This window comes from Neolamprologus multifasciatus, chromosome 6 (genome assembly GCF_963576455.1).
Source record: "Neolamprologus multifasciatus chromosome 6, fNeoMul1.2, whole genome shotgun sequence".
NCBI classification, from domain to species: domain Eukaryota; kingdom Metazoa; phylum Chordata; class Actinopteri; order Cichliformes; family Cichlidae; genus Neolamprologus; species Neolamprologus multifasciatus.
In genome coordinates this window covers 36,192,804-36,210,266 of record NC_140444.1, presented here as the reverse complement: position 1 = coordinate 36,210,266, position 17,463 = coordinate 36,192,804, and the positions used below count along the sequence as shown (strand labels likewise).

The 17,463-nt window shown below is 40.4% G+C and overlaps 1 protein-coding gene across 2 annotated transcripts in view; it reads right to left on the bottom strand.

The window, feature by feature from the left end:
- Nucleotides 1-17,463, bottom strand: part of usp34 (ubiquitin specific peptidase 34) — a 66,883-nt gene that overhangs the window by 37,590 nt on the left and 11,830 nt on the right. For both annotated transcript variants that reach the window (XM_085164281.1, XM_085164282.1), the window contains exons 3-14: nt 12,277-12,838; nt 11,788-11,838; nt 6,903-7,052; nt 6,448-6,515; nt 4,657-4,849; nt 4,161-4,222; nt 3,918-3,999; nt 3,723-3,815; nt 2,544-2,669; nt 2,299-2,428; nt 1,513-1,643; nt 247-974 (exon numbers count right to left, since the gene is read on the bottom strand). In XM_085164281.1, coding sequence (XP_085020407.1) covers nt 247-974; nt 1,513-1,643; nt 2,299-2,428; nt 2,544-2,669; nt 3,723-3,815; nt 3,918-3,999; nt 4,161-4,222; nt 4,657-4,849; nt 6,448-6,515; nt 6,903-7,052; nt 11,788-11,838; nt 12,277-12,838 — 2,376 coding nt within the window. The remainder of the gene's footprint in view (nt 1-246; nt 975-1,512; nt 1,644-2,298; nt 2,429-2,543; nt 2,670-3,722; nt 3,816-3,917; nt 4,000-4,160; nt 4,223-4,656; nt 4,850-6,447; nt 6,516-6,902; nt 7,053-11,787; nt 11,839-12,276; nt 12,839-17,463) is intronic.

Below are 17,463 nucleotides of genomic sequence, written 5' to 3'. Positions count from 1 at the left end.
CACCGCAGTCAATAAAATGTTTTACATCTAAAACCAGCTTTAATACTACAATATGTGCTGGACATAAGCTGTACTCAGAAGGTAAAATCCTATACTTACCTATTAATATACAGTATATAAACACACAAAAATTGCTATAAGCAGAATACCGTGAATGTCCCTCCATTTCTACCCTAATTTGAAAATATGTGCTCAGTAGACAGACTCTGTGTTAGCCACTCATAAACAGAAGTGTAGCAGTCTTACCCTTCATGATGGTGGTGGTGGTGATGATGATGGTGGTGATGGTGGTGGTGGTGCTGAGGGCCAATGAAACGACGGCAGTTGAAGAGTTCACTGCTCATGGCCTCTCCTAGGAAGTCCCCGGGTCGCGGGAGACAGGGAGGCTCCTGAGGTCCCTGGACAATCTGAGAAGGGCTGATATCTGGCGGCGGCTGCTGGGTCTCTGTCCCATCAGGCCGAGCAGATGACGATGCTGAACAAGTGTCAAGCATTCTCATGCGGCTCTCTAGAGACGCTGTCGCCGCCGTTACCATAATAGCAGAAGTTTCTGGGTTGAAAGGGAGAACCTTGGATTTGGCTCCTCCCCCTGGGCCACTCGGCCCTGCCCCCTCACCAAGAGCATCCCCGGCTTTCCTTTTCCTTGACTCAGTCTGCTCCCGGGGCTCCTTTTGGTGCCCACCTTCAGCAGCTGAGCGGTTACCCTCATCTTCATCTTCTTCATCGTCATCATCCTCCTCCTCTTCGTCTTCTTCTTCATCCTCTTCCTCCTCCTCTTCCTCCTCCTTTAAGGCCTCGCTATCTGCCATGTCATCAGAGTGCAGCTCGCTGCCTGGGCTCCCAGCTGACTGGCTGGCTCGACTAGAGGCGGCCTCGTTGCTGGAAGCCTCGCTGCGGCCGCTGCTGCTGCCTGGTCCGCTGCTGCCTTCCTCCACGCTGTTGGCAGTTTCATCTGAGCTGCCCTGCATAGACTCCTGAGGAAACAACAGCAGCTCTTTTCACCTGGTTGTGCATTTTATGTTAACGTCCTGGCTTTAATTAGACATTACAGAAAGACATTAGACAAAGAAACAGGTCATGGTGTAAGATTTAAGGGCTTCAACTCCCTTCAGAATACGTCATTTTAATCACTTCAAAAACTGGACTGAAATTTTTGACCCAAAGTAAAAAATTATTATGGCCAGAAAAGTCAAAGTGCAGAAGGTCACAAGGATAGGACAGACTTCAAAACAATCATGACTGTTACAGCCACTGAGGAAAATAAATCAGTTGCTCTTTATTCTCTTGTTTGTATGGACTGGTACTTACATACAACACTCAGCCAATCGTACCCACTTTCCTACAGCACTTTCTAACATTCACACACATACTCTAATAGATGCACTGGGGGCAACTTGAGGTTCAGCATCATGCAGACTGAAGTCAGGGGTCGATCCACTGACCTTCACATTGGTAGAACACCTGCTCTACCACCTAATCCTAGTTTATTGTGTCACCATGTGTGCTCTATACCTCTGTGTCAGATAGTCTTTGCTGATTCCTCTTGCTGCCAGTCATCATCTGGTCATCCATCTCCATGTCGCTGCCTCCACTGTGTTGTGTGTCGCTATTGTCACTGCTGTCTGGACTTGCGGCCGGTGAACCTGAAACCACATTAGACGACAGACTGAGGACCGTGTATAATCCTGAGGCTCAATAACGCATCAACAGTCTGAAAGTGGAATTGACCAGGTCTAATGAAGATTCAGGAATTCATTGTGTAAAAACAACTCATCCTAAAGTCATAACCAAACTGTACATATATATAGAGGAACGGTAACTAATGATGAAGATGCAAATATCTGGAAATCACACTGCACATATCTGCAACTTAACTGTAGATATTGCCAATGGAAATCTGCAGACACGCGGCAAAAATGATGTCAGCTATCCTAGAATCACATTATCCATTATCCCGACAGGTGCGACTGAGTATATAATCATTTTAGCCACTATTGAATGAAATTAAAAACTTGTTTCTTGCTTTTCTTTAAATCAAGTGGCAGAAAATCTCTTGGGTTGTGGAACATTTTGTATTTTGGAAGAAATTTTATCCTAAAATTATCGTTAATGAAGAAGGCAGGTCCAGTTATAAAACCAGAAATTAAAAACTACATTTCTGGTAAACAGCCAGTCCCACAGCCAACTAATATAAAACATGTTATCTTGAAACTAAAGCTCAGATACTGAAGTGGTAAGAAAAAGCCTCAAAAATATTATACTGGTTTTGGCTTCCTACTGAAATGCAAGCACGCTGACCTTTCTTGTTGCCCATGGGGATGTTGGTGTTAAGCAGGGAGGCGAAGGAGCTTTGTTTGGAGAGCTGGGCTTTTGCTGCCAATGCATTATTCCAGAGGGCCTTAATCAGCATAGAGGCCAAGTACAGCGTCTGTCCGGGGAGAGGGGAGAAACACAGAAGCAATTCATCATAGCGACGTCACAACCACTTAAAGACAATGTTGGTGAAACTGTGCCCAGTGCTTCAACTTCAGAATGTTTTGTACCTGCTCAGTATGAGTGCTCGGATGCAGGCCTGATACCAGGTTGAGGACGTGACGGAGAGGCACAGGATCGAGGTTTTTAATGAGAGACGGGAAAAGGTCGTGGATGTAGCGGCTGCAATGTTTTAACTGATTTTTAAAAGAAAAAAAAAACAACAACAAAGAAGCTGTTATTGTTGTTAAACACAAAACACCAACAATCTCATCAACTCATCGCAAAATACTGAAGGGAACGTACTACGGCTACGTCCACACGTACACGGGTATTTTTGAAAACTGAGATTTTCCGTTTTCGTTTTAAAAAATAATCCGTCCACACGTAAAGGCAGAAATGAAGGAAAACGCTGCTAGGAACATGCCAAAGCAACAGGTGGCGCCATATTCCTAACCGTGTAGAAATGTTGGTCAATCAGAAGTCTAGAAGCCTCGAAGAACCGAGTCGTATGTGTGGAGGGACAGTAACTGTGTGTGTATATGTAAGCATTTAAACACTGCAGAGACAAGTAACAGTAACAGTATTGTAGAAATTCATTTCACCGAAACAATAACGTGGCGCACAGTGTGACGTCAAAAAAGGCGCACACCTTTGACGCTGCGTTTTCTCCGTTTTTCTCGTCCACACGTAAATGCAAAAACTGATATTTCAAAAATATCCACCCTGGCCGGAGTTTTTAGAAATCTCAGTTTTCAGTGACCGAAAACGCCGTTTACGTGTGAACGAAAGGTGCAAACGCATAGAAAAATCTGCGTTTTCAAAGATGCCCGGGTACGTGTGGACGTAGCCTTATTCACCTGAAGTGTTTCCATGATTTCATCACAGTACAGTTATTATATATAATACAGGCTAAATATAATATTGCATTAAATCACAGAAGAATTTGAACCATTTAAAGTTAATGAAAGAATAAATAAAAATCAGATCAAGTTCCCACTTCATCTGCAGATGAAAAATGGCTTCTTTGCCAATTCTGACATTCACAGCAGTGTCCCTGTTAAATGCATAAACCATTTAGTGGCATATACACCCCTAGTTTTTAAAAGTTTTGTTCCCAGTGCTTCTGACACAGAAAAATCCACCAATACAGAAATACCAGCACCGGTCACTCGGTATGACTCATGTTTGACTCTGCAGGCTGCCCCATGATGGAGTGGAATAAAGCTGTACCGTGTCTCTCGTTTTACCTGAGCTGCAGCCCAGATACAGTCTATGTGCTGTGTGCTGAGCCGGCCCTCTGCAGCCAAGAAATTCAGGATCACTTGGCACTGTTTAATGATCTACAAAACACACATACACAAATGTAAATGTGCAAAACTGGGGGGGAAATGTTCTCCAGAATAGTTTTTTCATTTTTTCATTACTGGATCCAAAAGTCTCACCTCAATGTGCAAATTTGGGCCAAATATGTGCTCCACTACATTGTTGTGGATCAGCCAGTCGGCTAGTTCCTTCGCTATGGACCTGAAAGAAAAAAGCAGAATCAGAATACTGTGTGAACCATTTTATTTTATTTATTTGTTTATTTATTTCTTTTTCGCCCAAACTGGTTTAAAATAGCACCACATCCTTCCTGTTTGCTTGCATTTATGGACAGGCATCTTTTTTTCTTTACATGAACTTACGTTTCTGTGTCAGACACCAGGGATTCGTTGTTACACACATCGTTGAAGGTGTGCAGCTGATTCTGAAGAAACACAAACATGCCCCGCAATAAGTGAAGGAATGAAGCACAACCTGTCAAATTAATAACTGCAGCACCACTGGCTCATAACTGTTATTTAACCATCTAGTGGACAGCATAGATAATAGATGTTTGTTTTTGATGTTATTTCCCTCAATTAGGCGTATACTTAGTGAAAGTATTCTCAATTTTAGCACTTAAACAGTTTTTTTAAAAACCTGGACTGCATTTACTTATGTTCGTTCACCAAAAGAGGAAATTTACAGATACAACACAATTCATCCCTCTATTTCCCACCAAATATTACAGACATCTCCAATTGCTTAAATATTTTTGTGGAAAGTCTCATTTTGAAAAAATGTCCACAGAAAACTAGAATCAGCCAGACGTACATGAGGGTGTGAGAATGAGTTAAATCTGTTTGGAGTCCGACTCACTGTGATTTGGCTAAGTCCGGCCAATCTCATCGTGAGAGTGGGTGACATGAAATATTTGAAGGCAAGATCCAGGCTCTCCTTATCAAAGCACAGTGCACTGTCCAGTGGTTCCTTCACCGTGCTCCACATCAGGTCTGCCATATTGCGTGCTGCGCTCTGTCGCAGCTCCTGGTCCGACAGCTTACACAGATACCTGCAGACGCATCCGACTGACAGATAAGCTACTGACAAAAACTTTTATGTTTAATACTCTCCCCAAGGGTTGTACAGTATTGCCAGCACTATTTATGTATTATTTAAAAAACCCACAGTATTTGTGACCACTCCCCCTCCTACAAGTAGTAACTACACTGTACAAACTGCCCCCTCTCGTCACATCTTTGAAATTCACCAATCATTACTTCTGAGAGGAAAAACAAAGTACCTTTAGGGTACTATTAAAAACAAACTTGTCAGCATCCCAAAGCTAGAAAAAAAAGTTTCATAAATCCTCCTCTAAAACATCCAAGTTTCATTTTGAAGAAGAACTCTCACTTAAGGTTGGCTGTTTTGAATCAGACTTTTGTAGGCGTACGCTATAATTTTCCAATAAACAACTGTGCTGCTGACTCATTTACTCTCCACTCTGGGATGGCTGCGTTTGTGGTTTTTAGAGGTGTAGCTTGGAGAGAGTTGCTACTGAAGTACTTTGTGTTCATTTAAATAAAAAGAAATCTTTAAATAGAATGGAAAGTTACCATGATGTGAAAACTGTCCTAATTTGGGTTTTTGTTAATGCACCTTTTTATCTTTTAATTGTTATGTGAAACCACTTCCCTACTGTTTGGATGTGTTCCTTATGGTTGTGCTAATCAATCATTTTTATAGAGGTTTACAGCACAGTCTGCAAGGCAGAGCTTAAAATATTCAAGCATCTTTACAAGCAATAGCATGCCAACCTACTCACAATAACAATACTAACACACTGATAATCTAGTAAATATCAAATACTGTGTTCACTATGGAAGTGTAACATGTGTTTAATTAGCAAAATCCTAATTGAAGTACACTGAATGCAACATTATTACATTTGCAGATTTTTATTTGTATACTATAGTATTGGGAAAAATATTGACTTGTTAAAGCTGGCTCCAATTTTTCACTCTTTGGTACAGAAAATGTTACCAAAGAGTTAACTAGGTAAAGTCGTATTTTTTTATTTTTAAATACAGTAGTTTATTTAGTTACCAAGCTACTCAGACAAAAGAGGCAATACGGTAGCAGAACATCAGTCTGCCTACATCACATGCACTGCCAACACTCTGCCTCCTCTTGGGTCACGTGAAGAGACACTGACTGGAAGTCTGGCAACTGTTGCTATGGCAACAAAGGCTCTTCCTAGCAACAAATGTATGGCACTTTAACAAGAAGAGAAGAGGCTGCGCTGCCTGACTGAGACAAATGGCGAGCTCTAATGCAGAATCAACAACGTCTGGCTCCCTCGATATAAATAATAGCAAATCTTGACTTCTTCAGCTGGGAAACAAAGCTGGACACTGAATCTAATCTTCAGAGCTTTGCAGACAAGATTAAAAATCTGACAGTACACAAGAATACTGCAGTAAGAGTGTTAGTGACTGTCTTCAGGTTCAGAAAGTGTGGTGTTCAACAACATGGCAGATGTGAGGCACTTAAAGGTCTTTTAACCTGCACCTGAAAGCAAGTGCAACTGGTGAGAATCACCCGTCTCTGGCTGAGGAAGATGCTCTCTGTTGTTACATGTTTAAAGCCAAGAATTGTGTGTAAACTCACCGTATCACATAGGTCCGGAACGGTATGATGTGTTGCATGACGGCAGGAATGTGCAACCATATTCGGATCTGTGGGCAAGATCAAATACAATATGCAAATAATTAAACTTAAAAAGTATAAATTTCAGCTGAGAATCTGTCTTGCATCTTAAACAGAAGTTCATGTTCAAAGTTGTGCGTTATATTTATTACAGGGACATTATAAAGAAAAAAAAGGCAGCTAATCAAAATATCTTCAGTATTTGCCTCCAAAAAAAAAAAAACAACAAAAAAAACTCCAAACAGATGAACAATTTCATCTTAAATTTAGCAATTATCAAATTTAAACCGATCACAATTTACTGCTGTTACCACTATTATCCAAGTTGTTTTTAACATACTAATTCGTATGAGAACTGGTTCTGCTAAACTGTGGTTTTTGAAATAACAGCAGCGGTTTAGATTGATAGCACTCACATTAGAAACTATGGTGATGAAGGCGTGGGCGATAGGGAAGGGGAGGCTCTCTGGAGTGCCAAACTCGAAGCACTCCTTCATCAGGGAGAGGCCGTGTTTCCCACAGAACAGGCAGACGTAGCGCAGCAGATGCAAAGGTACCTCCACATCCTGGACAAGAGTAGAGCAGGTTTACAAACGTTCATCCACTCAGAAGCTCATTTGTAATCTGAGCTAGCCCTGTCAACTGTGATGAAGTGCTTTTGCAACAGAAGACAAAGCTGTTGAATGCATAAAGACAGGGCAAAATGACTTTAAAGAAGCATCTTCTATTCTAAAGAATAGTCACTGGTTTTGTTTCTAAACTGAAGGTTCTTTGTGACTTAAAGACGACTGTGTGGTAAAAGTACTGCTGTGCCAAACTCAGTATACTGTGAACTTGAGACTGAAAGTAGTGAATTAAAATAAAGCGTGTAAACACTTATTTCTTATAGGTATGAGTTACTTTTGCTAATAAAAACCAGAAAAGCCATTCGTTTCCAGATTTCCAGCTCAGGAGTTTTTCATAAAAATGTTCTTCAGGCCATCTTAAACCCTCTCCTCCCCCAAGCGTAATAAAAACTTTATCATAGTGCCAATGTGAACAAAGATAATCCAGGGACACATTACTTCTCTCTGGGGCACTGCAACATCATCTACAGGAATTCACAGCACAAGTTCCCAGAACAGCTTTAGTTTCATGTTGACAGTACAGAGCTAACACATGAGCTCATTTACAATGTTTACAAGCCTTACAATGCTCGTTTCAGAAAACAACGAGCTTCAACAGGACCCATGACCAATAAAATCCTGTTACCATGCATTTTATGAAGCTTAGAAATTCTCTTAATAATGTAAGCACGTGTACGAAAAAACACAAAGAGGGCAGGAAACTGGGACAACACTTAGCTAAACAAAAATGTAACCCCCCAAGGACTAAACAGTGACGTGACCACTGTGAGTCATCTGGTAGGAAACGGAAAGAAAGTAAGGACCAGGGTTACATGGTTAACAGTAACTATAACTCAGTGTGTGGGGACTGTAAACCAATCAAAGATGGCATTCTCTCAGAGACAAAAGTAAGCCTAGCCCTAACCTTACCTATGTAACATCTACATATCAGAGTAATTGTATTTACTCAGTTAGTAGCATCTTATCTACAAACCATTCTGGGCACTCTAAGGGACAGATGAGACACAGGGCTCGCAAAATTTCAAAATCCCTGGTAGCCCTTCGGGCAGGGACTCTTCAGTTTTTGGTAGCCCAAAATAAATTTAAGTAGCCCGAATAAAAAAGAGCAATTTTTTTTATTGATGTTTTGTTGCCTTTACAATATTATACTGTATAATATTGTAAGTATAATATTGTAACGGAAACAAAACATTAATCAAAAAATTGTTGAAACACAAATTTCAACATTGAATAAAAATTACAATCATCAACTCAAATACTTGGTTCTAATTGAACAGAAATTTCTATGAACTTGTAAGAACTGTGTAGGACATGAATCAGTCTGTGTCAGATCCTGAATTTGAAATTTCCACTGAAGTCACGGGTAAGAGGCAAGTGGAACCAAGATCGAGGCCATTTGCTTTTTAAAGTTTGCAAAGACTGATAAATTTTGCCAGTGGTAGTTCACTCTTTGCAACATAGTACGCTGTTCTAAACAGATTTTTCAGGTTTATTTTTAGTATGTTATTTGCAATTGGTGTTTGTTCTGGGAAAGATATTACAGACTGAGCAATAATGCATTTCTTGCATTTCTCATGGGTTCTAATGGGGCCTTTCATAAAATTACTGGTCCCAGTAACAAAGGCGCTTGTCGACTCAGAAATCGAGGGAAAACCAACAACACACCCGGCAGAACATTATATTATTTACATAATTTAAGTGGTCCGCAGGTGCGCATTCGCTGTCAAAATAAAAGACGCGCACCAGATAAGAAGTTGCAGCGCGCGTTTGCGTCCATATAAAAAGCACTGTTTTTGTCCGCTAGAGTGGGATTTTCACAGCGCATTCTGCACCACATCTCTGTGCGTTCATCATTTGTTTGAAGCCAGCTCACCTCCTGCAACCACTTTTCCGAGAATACGCGCTTCTTTTGTGGTTCGGACTCCTTCTGACATTTCTTTGGAGGTGGAGGAACACCAAAGTAATTGCTTAAAGGAGCTTCTTCGACATTTTTAAGAGTTCTAAACAAACGTCTGTCCTCCTCCAGAAAATCTTATGTACACAAACACGCGTTGCAACTTCTTATCTTGTGCGCGTTTTTTATTTTGACAGCGAATGCGCACCTGCGGACCACTTATGTGCAGCCCTGCTTATTTAGCTCGTCATATTGCAGCCACAGAAATTCTTTTGTCCATGAAACCAAAAAGCTGCTCTTTCTTTTTGCCTTATAGTCTGATTTGTCATAACTTTTCCGTTTTGTGGTAAGCTTTTCTTGGGCTGTCACTTCTTCACCCTGACCTGTCTTATTTGGCTCAGCAGAACTAAAATATATATCCTGCTGCTTTTACACACGCACTCACATAACGCTCAGCGATTCTCTGCGCGATCAACCTCTCACATGTTTAAGCTGCGGGAGATTTCACTTGTCATGTTTGCATAGTAAGCTAACAATTGATAAGACGATGTCAGAGGAATTGGTGCTCAAATTATCGTCACTCACCAATCAGTACTGTCGCTCTCTATACACAGTTCGCGCGATTGCAAAGTGAAAGCAAAAAACAAGCGCAAATTCTGGCTCACCGATGCCAATGACATAATTACCCAGCTACATTTCCGAAAGAATGCAAAAGCATTGACATATATTTTTCCTTCCTATGATAGCCCGACGGGCAGGGCAGAGATAGATTTTGGTAGCCCGACTGGAAAAATCGCTAGCCCCGGGACGTCAGGCTAGCGATTTTGCGAGCCCTGAGACAGCTGTTTAAAACATGTGATGGTCATGATATTTACTTCACAGTAGGATATAAATATCTTGAGATGTTACTTGTATACATACATTTCTTCCTACTGTTATCTATGCAGCGATGAGAAATCTGATCTGCTGCTGCCAATTTTCCAAATTACATTTAGAATAGTCACGTGAGCTGACCCTCTGAAATCTGCTTTTGGAGGAAGTAGAATAACACTTAAGCCATTTTCTTCCAGGTCCCACACATTAGACTGGACACCTTTTATTACTCTTTTTCTGTTAAAAAAAAAAAATCCTAATAATGCTCAAGTGCTATAATTCAACCACATCAATCGAAATTCAAGAGCGAGTGAAACAAAAGTCCACAACAATCGACAAGAAAAGATGAGACAATAAAACTGACTCTCTTCACCAGACATGTGACACTGTCACGGCATGTACATGTTGTTCCCTAGGGGTGGGTTTTGATGATCGATTTATCGATTAAAATCGATTCTGGCTTGGATAACGTGATATCGATTCATTAAAATCCTGAATCGATTTTTTAATATAAATTTATTTTGCCCGAAATTCCAGAATCTCAGGTGAAACCTCACAAAATTTCAACAACCACCAAACAGCTAAAACAGTAAATGAGAGCAGGAACACGGACTCTGCACAAAGACGTAAACACAAAGCACGACCCGCCGAGGAATCAGAATCGGTGAGATGTCGCCTTTCTCACCTGACGGCACGGACACAGTCGGGGCTGAAAGCCGACAGCTCGCTGATTCTGATCTGTCGGTGGGTCCGAGCTTTGTGTTTACTCCCTTTTTGCGCTGATTCTAAAGCTGTTAGTTTTATCTCTCTCCAAACAATATTGACCGAACCAGCAGCAAAAGAAGATCCAAACTACACTTCACATAAACATCGTCATGGACTCCCTCTGACTTTTGCAGTTTTGCTTCCACCTCGATGAAATCACACTTCATGCACAGCTCTCTCTCTCTCTCTCTCTGTACTTCAAGAACAGTTTCCCGTCTAAAAATCTGTTTTCTGCATTATTCGCTTGCTTGTTACGCACAAGACTACCGTTGTTTACAGCGCTGTCAGCCAATGTTGTTTTCCTTTTACTTCCGAAAACAAAGCCTCATTTTTGCCGTTCAATAGGCTACTGAACAAATTTAAACTTTTTAAAATTATGCAAAATTGCAAAACGCTCAGCTGTGTCTCTCTGCAACTTTGCTCTGCTTCACTTCAGCAGCATCAGCTAATGTTCATATGTTGATTAATGGTTTTCTTTCGCTTTTGATGTACTGCAGAATATTTTTTATAAAATCCCAGGCCAGGAAAATCACCTTCATGTTTTCTGTGTTTTATCCTCAGCTACTTTGACACAAAGGCATCTGCTGTGATGCTCACACCTTTGATAAAGTCTCGCAAGTGTCAGCTTTCTTTTTATAGATATAAAAATATGGAAATGTACTGATGCATGATCTGAATTATAATATTTCTGACTGTCTGAGGCAAAATTTCCCCGATTCAAATCGAATCGATTCTAGAAATCAGTGACAATACCCAGCCCTATTGTTCCTGTCTTACAGCTATTCCCAACCCAAGGCCTACATCTACCATCACCCCTGCCACCCTCCCTCTAATGCCCTGGATGCACCACAGCTGTCAGGTTTGGAAGTAGAAGGTGTGTATGCAGCTTTAATCAAAGAGTTTCAGGATGGAACAAATGACAGAGGCAAAACCGCCACAAGAACAAGACAGCATGACAAATCTAAGTACAATTTAACCACTTTGAGGGTAACAGCTGCCAGAACAGCTTGTAAGTCTGATCATTTCCCCCCTGTGGGAGGATCCAGTTAATTAACAGGAAACAACTTGTAACTAATTTAAAAAACAAAACAAAACGATGAAAGCGTTTGGTTCAGTGCAATAAAGATAAAGTGTATTTCTTACATTCATGTCACAGAAGGAGCCGAGGATGTTGCTTTCATGAGCCGATATGTCCTGAAATTTAAAAAAAAAAAAAAGTGTAAGACCAAAATAAGTTTTAACCTAAAATGTAGAAGATCAGTAAATACAAGTTTCTTAATCACAGCCCACACTTGTCACAATCAAAGCATTTTTTTAAGGTGCTTAAGGAGAAGAATGTGTTTTGGCACTGCCATCAGAGAAAAGAAATGCATCTGTGTTCACAACATATAATCTCATATAATCTAAGAAGAAGAAGAAAACTAGGCAAAACACAGCCTTAAGAGCAAAACAATGTAAACTGCATAAATAGATATGGTATGACTGAACGGCCACAGTTAAAGTGGTGATAAGGCCAGGAGGTATTTGCTAAATGTGTCAGCCAATAACTAAACAGTCTGCAGTAGAGAAAGAGGAAACCTTGACCACTGTGGGTGTGGTGATGTGTCAGGTGTGTTATCCAAGACTCCTCACCTCTATGGTGGGATGTGTGTTGTGTTTGTAAGCTGTGTAGAGGGGGAACTGGATCTGGAAGATCTTGGCTGCACATAGCAACAGTTTCTCCCTCTCCTCCGTGCTCCAGGAGCTGAAGGGATCTTGACTGTCCTGGTTACTTTCAATGCCACATGCCACGTCATCACCACTCCTGGATTCAATGCTGGCATCCCCAGATCCAAGAACATCTACTTGAGATTCAGCAGACTGGTTCTGGCCCTGATCCTGGGTGTGGGGCTTGTTCTGGTTTAGGTCTGGCGTATCAGCATCCTCTTCAGCAGAGTCTCTTTCCACATTCACAGGCTCGTCTTCACCAGGCGAGTGTGGCTGGGGGAGGGTGACAGGTGCGGTCTCACTTCCACTCCATTCAGACCCCACCCCCTCTGCCCCAGATACGCCTCTTTTGTGAGTGTGGTCCTCAACGCTGAAGAGTCTCTCTCTCAGGCTGCTGATCTGAGCAATGACCAGATTGATGAGGGCGTAGACTAGCTGGTTAAAAACTTCCAAATGCTTGTACTCCTTGAAGCAGCAGAGACATTGCCTGGATACAAAAAAAGCACATATACAAAAAAAGAAGCAATAAACACAAAGGAATCAGAAGCTTAAAGAGTGCTCAGAGGATTGAAATACCTTGTAGTATAATAAAAATTATCTACAAGTTTAGAAGTGTGAGGCCTTTTGTTACATTCCTCATGTTATTTTGTAATACCACTGTTTTTCTGCTATTGTATAAGAGAGGTGAAGGGTGATAGTAAAGAAGAAAAACAATTTAACCAAAATATTTTATGTATTTGTTCATCTCTATTTATCTCTGTGTCATTTTGGCAATTTTGTAATCATTTATGGATGCGCTAGATTTTCTTCAGTCACTGGCTGTCACAGTGTAAGTATGAAAGGGGAGGAGGAGCAGAGCATACCGTGCTCATAACTCATAGCACCAAACACTTCCAAATAAATGCCTTAATTCATTTAAAACCAAAGATGAGCAGAGGACTCCCAATTACAAAACAGTTATCCTACTGGAAACACAAAACAATGCTCTGGTAGACACCATCAGTAGCAAAAAAGAAAACTCTTTATTATGAGGACTCATAAAAGTGAGCAAGAAAAAAAGCAGTGGGAATGAAGAAAAAATACCAAACAAAAAAAAAACAACCGTATGCTATGGAGCCTGACCAGTGACATAAACAAACAACCATAAATCATTAAAAAATAAAATTAAAAAAATAAATAAACGAAAGGAAAGGAAAGAAAGAAAAATGTTGGGTGCAAGAAAAAAAAGCCACTGTTGAAAGAAGTCTATAAAATCCCAGTAAAATAAATTTAAGTTTCTGGTTCAACATGACAAACTGGAGAAGTTCCAGGGTTATGAATACTTTTTTTTTTGTATGTCCTGTCCAGCACTGTAGCAATGAGAATTATTCTCTGAAGACTGGGGCTGCCACAAACGATTATTCTGATAGTCGACTAATCAGATCATCATCCATTGGACGTAAAACGTACAGCTTATTGCACCAGCAGCATCTGCTCTTATATAACTATCATTAGCTTACAGCTTTAAGTGTTTAAGGTATGTGCTAACTAACAATAAAGACAAGATGATAGTTTATTAAATTTTAATGACATTTGCAGATTGTTTCGGTGAAGTTTAATAAACTCCTTGCTATCTAAAATATAACAGGACACCGGAGTATATTCTCGAGCATCTCACACTTCTGATAATCAGCTGTCTGCTTGACGTTTATTCAGCTGTGTAAAAACTATAACTTTAATCTCAGCCAAAACGCTCCGCTGTGTCTCTCTGCAACTTTGCTCTGTTTCACTTCAGCAGCATCAGCTAATGTTCATATGTTGATTAATGGTTTTCTTTCGCTTTTGATGTACTGCAGAATATTTTTTATAAAATCCCAGGCCAGGAAAATCACCTTCATGTTTTCTGTGTTTTATCCTCAGCTACTTTGACACAAAGGCATCTGCTGTGATGCTCACACCTTTGATAAAGTCTCGCAAGTGTCAGCTTTCTTTTTATAGATATAAAAATATGGAAATGTACTGATGCATGATCTGAATTATAATATTTCTGACTGTCTGAGGCAAAATTTCCCCGATTCAAATCGAATCGATTCTAGAAATCAGTGACAATACCCAGCCCTATTGTTCCTGTCTTACAGCTATTCCCAACCCAAGGCCTACATCTACCATCACCCCTGCCACCCTCCCTCTAATGCCCTGGATGCACCACAGCTGTCAGGTTTGGAAGTAGAAGGTGTGTATGCAGCTTTAATCAAAGAGTTTCAGGATGGAACAAATGACAGAGGCAAAACCGCCACAAGAACAAGACAGCATGACAAATCTAAGTACAATTTAACCACTTTGAGGGTAACAGCTGCCAGAACAGCTTGTAAGTCTGATCATTTCCCCCCTGTGGGAGGATCCAGTTAATTAACAGGAAACAACTTGTTAATAAGGAGTTTATTAAACAAGTTTAATAAACTCCTTGCTATCTAAAATATAACAGGACACCGGAGTATATTCTCGAGCATCTCACACTTCTGATGATCAGCTGTCTGCTTGACGTTTATTCAGCTGTGTAAAAACTATAACTTTAATCTCAGCCAAACCGATTTACTCAGGAACAAATAAAATACTAAAAAAAAGCCAAACAATATCATTTGTAAGTTATCTAAGTGACTTATATATCATGTTTAACCTGAGTAGCGAAAGACGGCGGTGGGTTTGAAAACGATTTGGTGTTCTCAGCGGCTCTAGTGAGCCTTGAACCCCGGCTAGCTATTGAGCTGGTGGGTAAAAGCGTCTCCGGAGCACTTTTGAAAATATGTGGTGTCTTGACAAACTGAGCAGATATTTGAGGTTTACACAGCTATATTCTTGCCTGAAAATATGTTAAATGTTTATTTTGTGACCCAGAAATATTAAAACTAACTAGCTGCCGCCATTTTTGAAAACTGAGCAGGGCCGAGCTATGAATCCTGGGACACAGCTTCTTCTTCGGGGTTTAACGGCAGCCGTCATCCTTCTTCATGCAGTGCTGCCATCTTCTGTTTCAGTCCATTATTACACTCTTAAATCCTACTACTTCTTCCTGCGTCCTTTGGGATCTTACAAAGCTTCAAACGACGCGTTGACTATTAAATTGGTCATCGACGATTTTGATAGTCGACTAATCGTGGCAGCCCTACTGAAGACCAATGCCTTTCTGAAGTAGACCATCACAGCTTTTGCTATACTGACCCACTTAATTCTCATATTTTATTTCAGCCTTTACTATTGTTACTTTTTTTTTCCTCCCCCCATTTCGAGTTATTACATATCAGAACAGACAGGACCGGGGGACAGGAAAGAGAAAGAAAGAAGTTGGGAAAACACTTAATAGAAGGAGAAGGGAAGAAAAATAGAGGAGAAGAGCGATAGAGAAAGAGAAGACAATGAAAATCTGTTTGATCACCAGCTGAGAGAAAAAGAAAAAAAGAGGACAACAGCGTCGGGAAACCACAGCAACAACCAATATAAGCATCAGTAACAATAAATAATAAATCTTCAAGAAGCAGCATACAGTACTAATAATGCATGATGTTTAGAGGCAGCAGCCAACCAAGACAGTGTGTCTGTGAGTACCTGTTTGTACACCTGTGTGAACACTTGTGTCACATCTGTGCCTATGAGTGCACTTATATTCAGAAGATTTCTCCATGCAAATATTTTCTAATGGTGACCCTGCAACTGCCTCTGTGTGCACACCCCCATCTGGTCACTAAGCTCCTGGACCAGGCACCCAGGAATATTCTGCTTAGGTGGTGGACAGGTGTCTGTCCCGCTCAGGGAAGACCTGTAACTAAGCAGGTAGCTGTCTGTGAAGGTTCTCAGTCATCCAGGTCATCGTAGTCAAAGGAGCTTGCAAAGAAAAGCGTCTGGACTTCTTTAACCAGAGTTAAAGAAGTCCAGACTTCTTTAGCCAGAGTTTCGGGTGAGTTTCTCACCCGAAACTCTGGCTGATTGGGACCCACACCCAGTTCCACACCTTGGCTCAGGCGATTAGAGGATCATCAGGGGGTCCTTTTGTCCCTCTGTGGGGGGACACTCCCACTAGGTTTATATCTGGGACTCTCCACCATTTGACCTTAGAACTGAAGAAGCTTCTCGGATGAGAGGTGAAACGTCTTCAAGTAACTTAAAGAAGTCCAGACGCTTTTCTTTGCAAGCTCCTTTGACTAAGCAGGTAGCTGAAATCCTTTGATTAGATTCTCCTCAAACAAGTGTATTGACTGTCATGTTACATTACATTAGGGTAGAAGGAAGTTCAGCTTTAAATTTCTTAACAAATTCTAGAAAAATAAAGTACTTGTGAGTGGAAATAAACTGTTGAAGTATGAAGTAAAAGTATTGATTTATCAGGAAGTCTGCTATTTTAACTCTAGAAAGACTAAAGAATTACTCAGAGACAAATCAGAAAAGAAAAGAGTTTTTGGTAGTGTTGGATGAATGATTTAACAACTCTGGGATGTTCAGTTCAATCACCAAATATAAAAACATTCAGTCTAAAAGCAAATGATAAACTACAGTCCTTCTATATAAGGCACTTTTGCCATCAGCTGACCTCGACCATCACCCAGATTAGACCGTGTTCTTCTCTCACAAAAGAGGAATGCTTCTCTTTGGAAATAAAAGTTTTCAGAAGACCATGTTTTGAATATTTATTTATCTAAGTGAAGGTTATCAGAGAACGAAGCTACAGATTTATTACAGCAAAGTTATTTTGATACCTGAGACACCAAACCAAAGGCTTCCATTCCTCTACCGCTTCACCGCCTTGCTCGAAAGCAGCTGAACTATGATTGCTGTTCTTCATCATGAATGAATACATGGGTATTCAAACCTGCAGCAGGCATATAACTGGAGGCTATGTAAAGAAAAACTTGAATAAAAATAAGCTTTTTTTTAAGCGAGTTGTTTAACTTGCCATTACCTGCTATTCTTAAAAATGTATATATCTAAACAGCTTCTCAAATAAAAACGTTAGTATTTAAGTAGTAGTAAAAATTACTTTATCACTGGCATGAAGCTGCAGCCTCTCCTCTCTGACGCACACACACTTATTTAAAAGCCTTGTTTGTTAATTGTTTACAGTAATAAAGCATAAATCTACAA